This window comes from Salmo salar, chromosome ssa08, assembly GCF_905237065.1.
Source record: "Salmo salar chromosome ssa08, Ssal_v3.1, whole genome shotgun sequence".
In the NCBI taxonomy this organism is placed as follows: Eukaryota; Metazoa; Chordata; class Actinopteri; order Salmoniformes; family Salmonidae; genus Salmo; species Salmo salar.
The window spans coordinates 16,646,453-16,653,137 of NC_059449.1; the positions used below are offsets into that span (position 1 = coordinate 16,646,453).

The 6,685-nt window shown below is 41.9% G+C and overlaps 1 protein-coding gene across 2 annotated transcripts; it reads left to right on the top strand.

Moving 5' to 3' along the window:
- Positions 1-1,528: 1,528 nt before the first annotated feature.
- On the top strand, positions 1,529-6,450 carry LOC106610307 (group XIIA secretory phospholipase A2-like). 2 transcript variants are annotated; one of them, XM_014209591.2, is made up of 4 exons: positions 1,529-2,267; positions 2,638-2,714; positions 3,855-4,020; positions 5,125-6,450. In XM_014209591.2, exons 1-4 carry the CDS (start codon positions 2,243-2,245, stop codon positions 5,280-5,282), a joined length of 426 nt encoding a protein of 141 aa, XP_014065066.2. In that variant the 5' UTR covers positions 1,529-2,242; the 3' UTR covers positions 5,283-6,450. The 2 variants fall into 2 exon arrangements, with proteins under 2 accessions (XP_014065066.2, XP_045578811.1); XM_045722855.1 differs by lacking the exon at positions 2,638-2,714 and having other exon boundaries at positions 1,531-2,267.
- Positions 6,451-6,685: the final 235 nt, after the last annotated feature.

Below are 6,685 nucleotides of genomic sequence, written 5' to 3' on the forward strand. Positions count from 1 at the left end.
TTTAAATTCATTCAGTGGCACTAACATATCTAGATGAAGTGTGGATTGTAGACTATTCCATGCCTCTGGTGGACAAGACGAGAAGGCAGTCTGCTTAATACTGCAAGTGTCCTGGGGACTTTAAGTAGGTAGCCTAGTGGTTAGAGTGTTGGGACAGTACCCGAAAGGTTGCTAGATTGAATCCCTGAGCTGACAAGGTAAAAATCTGTTGTTCTGCCCCTGAACAAGGCAGTTAACCCACTGTTCCTAGACGTCATTGTAAATAAGAATTTGTTCTTAACTGACTTGCCTAGTTAAATAAATGTTTTTTTAAGTAGCAACCAGCTAGCAGACCAGGTATGGTAACTGCTGGTGGTAAAGGAGACCGGACTACAGAGGTAAAGAGGGAGTTGACCCAAAAGGGTTTAGTAGATGAACACACATATAATCAATCCTCCCAGTAGTTTCTGGTCTTGTTTTTTTGTTGTTGATTAATTGGACGAATCAGGATTGGGCGAATGCGATGTATCAAGTGGCAATCAGCAGTTACATCAAAGTTTTTGACTTATAAATTAATGATATGCACACATTGATTCTTGAAGAATAGGCTATAATTTATAAATGCATCATGAACTTAGTTCAACTGGCATACAACATCAAAACCCCAATTATAAGCTTGTTTTACTGCAATGTTTGTAAACAAAGAAAATGTTAAACAAATAACCTACTGCAGCCTCAAAACATGGTTTCAACTATCATGTTGATATAATGGCTGATCAGTCCTTGCATCCATAGCTCTGTCTATGATTTTGAGAGAGGTTACATTCCTCAAGCCCCATCCCTCAGCGTTTTACTGACAACCGCTTTGTTATTGTTTCGACTGCTGCTTTAACTGGTGCTGTCACGACTTCCGCCGAATTCGGTCCCTCTCCTTGTTCGGGCTGTGTTCGGCGGAGAACGTCACCGACCTTCTAGCCATCGCCGATACATTTTTCATTTTCAATTGGTTTTGTCTTGTCTCCCATCACACCTGGTTCCAATTCCATCAATTACATGTTGTGTATTTAACCCTCTGTTGTGTATTTAACCCCCCCCCATTTTTGCCCTCAGAATAGCCTCAATTCGCACAGCAAGTTAATTTCATTGGAAAGGGGAAAACAACATGAATGATTGTTAGCTATAGTTAACTAGCGAGATAACTGCTACAAATTATGTTTTGAATTGGCTATCTAGTTTTTTTTTTTTTTAATCCGCTGCTTTTGTGCCCACTGGCACATTAGCAGCACACATAGACATGCACTGAAGGGTCATTCCTATGATGTCTGATAAGTGATTGATAATATTTAAGTGTGCCTTCATGAACTATGTTAACAAACATTTCCATGACTTTTTATGATTTTACAACCCCTAATTTGGATCATGCCATTCACGCTGATGTATTTTTAATCCGCACATTCTCGAACACTGCTAGCCTACTGTCACGCATTGAATCACAGACTAGTGGCAAATAAACTTAACATAGCAGAATCGAGAAATGCCGACTCCGCTTTGATCAACCTTTTTTTGGCTCACTGTGTGAATCTGGGCCGGCGATATTCTACTTGTTTTATATAGGATCTAGTACGCAATTCAACCCCCAAATGTAGGTTCTGGTACCGCGTACTAGACAACTCGGCCACAACTAAGCACTGATACTAGACGCACTTGATTTCGCATGCCCAACTAGGAGAGGTTGGCTACAATATGTAACTTTTTGGGCGACCACATCAAATTCACATAGAAATGTGAGTTATATATCTGTCATTCTCGTTGAAGGCAAGTCTAAGAAGCGGTAGCCTATATTCTATGTGCACTATTTCTATGCGTCTTGTTCTTATATGTAGTTTTAGCGTCTTTTACTATCGGTTTGGTACACCAACTTCGAACAGCTGAAAATGCATTGTTTTTGGTTGTTGAAAATATATATCACAGCGGTTTAACTTTTGGAATTCACATGCCGACCAATTGCAACTATTTTCTAGCACTTGCAGCAGGTGGACGGACAGTCATCGTGCACGTTCATAGTTGCATTTCGTTTTTTCTCGTGGGCTTACTGTGTTCCTGTGTATTTCTGAGTTAAGGAACCTGAACCAGAAACACCGGACCGGAGAATGACTTTAAAAACCATTCGCAATGGAATCCATAACATTGACAAATACATCAATAAGATCTATAACATTAAAAAAGAACTCAACGTGGCTCTGGACTTGGAGGACATGATAGAATGTGTCACTACGAATGCATTGATGGTAAAGTTTCTCCCTCAGGCTGCGCACACCACACACACACACCAATACTTGTTTGTAGTGGGAAAAAAACATGGTAATAACTACTTTGCTCATTGCTTATGTTATGTGGATAATCCATTTACTCAAAAGCACAGTTGAAAGTGATTATGATCCACAGACAAAAAAGATAAGTATCACTCTACTGTATCTTGGGCTGTAAACATTAAACTGGTACAGTGTGACCCCCAACACTATCTGTAGTCTCTCTGAACAGGTTAACTCTTTCAACAAGATAAAATGTGGGAGAAGTCGCTTTGGATAAGAGCGTCTGCTAAATGACTTAAATGTAAATGTAACTCAGAAGACCTCTACCTTTGCTGTTGCCTTGCAGGTTACAAACTAGAAGCCCAGCCTGGTTACAAACCATCCCCTCCCAATGGATGTGGGTCACCCCTGTTAGGATTCCAGGTGAACTAGTGTCATGTCTGACTTTGATCTATAGCAGTGGTCTTCCCTATTAGTCCAGTGTGTACAGGCTGTTGTCCCAGCCTGCACACACTATAGTGTATAGCTACAGCTTGGGCTCTTCAGGAGCAGGAATTTTGATGAGCTTCTTACATTTATTAGGATCCCCTTTAGCCGGCACCAATGGCGACAGCTAGTCTTACCTGGTTCCGACACATAACGAAAAAGACATTCCAGACAAAATACTTTACAATTTACATACATTTAAGAACATTAACGTGTGTGTGTGTGTGTGTGCGCATCTATCAGTTCCACATACATGTTAGTACATACACACAACAAGTAGGTCACATGGGGGAGAGGCGTTGTGCCGTGAGGTGTTGCTTTATTTGTTTTTCTAAACCAGGTTTTCTGATCACTTGCTCTATATAAAGTGGAAGGGAGTTCCATGCACTAATGGCTCTGTAAAATACTGTACGTTTCCTTGAATTTGTTCTGGACCTGGTGACTTTGAAAAGACCCCTGGTGGCATGTCTGGTGGGGTAAGTGTGTGTTTGTCAGTGCTGTGTGTAAGTTCATTATGCAAACAATTTGGAATTTCCAACACAATAATGTTTCTTAGAAAAACAAGAAGTGACGCAGTCAGTCTTTCCTCAACTCTTAGCCAAGAGAGACTGGCATGCATAGTATTAATATCAGCCCTCTGATTACAATGAAGAGCAAGACGTGCTGCTCTGTTCTGGGCCAGCTGCAGCTTAACTAGGTCTTTCTTTGCAGCACTTGATCATATGACTGGACAATAATCAAGATAAGACTAAACTAGAGTCTGCAGGACTTGCTTTGTGGAGTGTAATATCAAAAAAGCTGAGCATCTCTTTATTACAGACATCTCTCCCCATCTTTACAACCATTGAATCTATATGTTTTGACCATGACAGTTTACAATCTAAGGTAACACCAAGTAATTTAGTCTCATCAACTTGTTCAACAGCCACACCATTCATTACCAGATTCAGATGAGGTCAAGAACGTAGAGAATGAAGACCACTGTTTATAGGAATGTTATTAAACCTGTCATATTATATATGGCATTGCATATTTGTGAGCATTGATCTAATGTTCAACTCTTTGTCTACTCTACAGTTTGACATCGGCATCCCGTCCTTGACCAAGTGCTGTAACCAGCACGACCGTTGCTATGACACCTGTAACCGTGATAAACACGACTGTGACAATGAGTTCCAGGAATGCCTGGAGACCATCTGTAGGAGATTACAGAAGATGTTGGGACTGGCCCAGAGTGTCCAAGGTAAGATGGAACCTGGGTTGTGTTTATTAGAGCATGCAACAGAAAACATTTACAACGGAACGCGACAATGAGTGTTTCTTATTGTAGTTCCTGCCTGTTTGTCTGTTTTCTTCCATGTGATGCCTAATGAACACCTCCCTGATTCATGTATTGACATGCTCCCAGTGTTGAACACAGAGCAGGACTTGACTCAAGCCTTCCTCACAGTTAATTCAATAATGTGTCCACTATCTTGTAGCCTGGTTAAATCATACTGAATGGGTAGGCAACAACACATCTGCCACGCTGATCCTCAACACGGGGGCCCCTCAGGGGTGCGTGCTTAGTCACCTCCTGTACTCCCTGTTCACCCACAACTGCATGGCCAGGCACAACTCCAACACCATCATTAAGTTTGCTGACGACACAACGGTGGTAGGCCTGATCACAGACAATGATGAGACGGCTTATAGGGAGGAAGTCAGAGACCTGGCAGTGTGGTGCCAGGACCACAACTTCTCCCTCAATGTGAGCAAGACAAAGGAGATGATCATGAACTACAGGAAAAGGAGGGCTGAACACGCCCCCATTCAATTCGACATGGCTGTAGTGGAGCGGGTCGAAAGTTTCAAGTTCTTTGGTGTCCACATCACCAACAAACTATCATGGTCCAAACACACCAAGAAAGTTGTGAAGAGGGCACGACAACGCCTTTTCCCTCTCAGGAGACTGAAAAGATTTGGCATGGGTCCCCAGATCCTCAAAAAGTTCTACAGCTGCACCATCGAGAGCATCCTGACCTTTTGCATCACCGCCTGGTATGGCAACTGCTTGGCATCCGACCGTACAGCCCAGTACATCATTGGGGCCAAGCTTCCTGCCATCCAGGACCTATATACTACTTTTTTTTCCTTCACTTTAGTAAATATTTTCTTAACTCTATTTTCCTAAAACTGCATTGTTGGTTAAGGGATTGTAAGTTAGCATTTCACGCTAAGGTCGACACCTGTTGTTTTCGGTGCATGTGACAAATAAAAATGGATTTGATTTGATTACACCTGTCATATTGCATTGAATATTTGTGAGCATTGATCTAATGGCCATCTCTTTTGTCAACTCTACAAGTTGACATCGACAACCCGACCTTGACCAAGTTCTGTGACCAGCACAACTGTTGCTATGCCATTTGTAACAGTGATAAAGACGACTGTGACGATGAGTTCCAGGAATGCCTGGAGAGAGATTTCTGTAGGAGATTACAGAAGATGTTGGGACTTGCCTAGAGTTTCCAAGGTAAAATGGCACCTGGATTGTGTTCATTAGGGCATGCAACAGAAAACGTTTTACAACGGAATACGAAAAGGAGTGTTTCTTATTGGAGAACTCCAGGTAGTTTGTCTGTTTTCTTCCGTGTGGTGCCTAATGAACACAACCCTGATTAATGTATTGACATGCTCCCAGTGTCAAGCATTCCTCATAGTTAATTCAATAATGTGTCCACAATCTTGTAGCCTAGTTAAATCATACTGAATGCAGCGCTCACCATTGTCAATTGTTTCACTTCACTGGTGAGTTCAGCATTCAGTCTGGTTTAACCAGGCTAACAATCTTGCTGGTGGGGAAGATCATACAACTCATCCATATTACTATGTGTATTACCTCTTCTATTACTTGTCATTTTTTTATTTGTCTCTTATTATTGATATTGAGTGTAACCAATGTGAAATGGCTAGCTAGTTAGCGGGGTGCGCGCTAATAGCGTTTCAATAGGAGACATCACTCGCTCTGAAACCTTGAAGTAGTTGTTCCCCTTGCTCTGCAAGGGCCATGGCTTTTATGGAGCGATGGGTAACGATGCTTTGAGGGTGGCTGTTGTTGATGTGTGCAGAGGGTCCCTGGTTCGAGCCCAGGAAGGGGAGAGGGACGGAAGCTATACTGTTACACCAGCACACAAGCATTTCACTGCACCTTTTATACCTGCTGCAAACTGTATACATGACAAATAACCTTTGATTGTTATTCATTTTCTGTGTGTCTGTATAGCATGATCTGCTTGTGTTTTTAGAGTGTGACAATACTGCAACCCTGCTGTTTAATGCTGTCATGTGCATGAGGTGTAAACCCTACATTGACAGCCAGAAAGACTCCTGCAGTGCACACATAGCTGACATTTGACGTTTGTTGAGCTTGCCTCATTCACAGGCATACGCAAACATGTATTTTGTTTTTACAGTATCCCTCTGCATAATGTCACACCCTGAAACATGTTTTATATTATACTGAACAAAAATATAAGTCGATACCATAAGTCACCTCCAACGTCGTTTTAGAGAATTTGGCATTATGTCCAACCAGCCTCACAACCGCAGACCCCATGTAACCACACCAGCCCAGGACCTCCACATCCGGCTTCTTCACCTGCGGGATCGTCTGAGACCTGCCACCCGGACAAGAGGAATATTTCTGTCTAATAAAGCCCTTTTGTGGGGAAAAAGTCAGTCTCAATGGCTGTGCCCCTGCCCAGTCATATAAAATCCATAGATCAGGGGCTAATTTATTTATTTGAATTCACTGATTTTCTTATATGAACTGTAACTCAGCAAAATCGTTTCAATTGCTGCATGTTTCGTTTATATTTTTGTTTAGAATATATTTGACTCTGTTATACGGTTCTCAGTGGCTACAA

Excerpts from the sequence above, each read along its gene's own strand:
- LOC106610307 (XM_045722855.1), top strand. The coding sequence starts at position 2,130 with ATGACTTTAAAAACCATTCGCAATGGAATCCATAACATTGACAAATAC. Across the intron at positions 2,268-3,854 it reads TCACTACGAATGCATTGATG|TTTGACATCGGCATCCCGTC; the intron begins GTAAAGTTTCTC and ends TCTACTCTACAG. Across the intron at positions 4,021-5,124 it reads ACTGGCCCAGAGTGTCCAAG|TTGACATCGACAACCCGACC; the intron begins GTAAGATGGAAC and ends CAACTCTACAAG.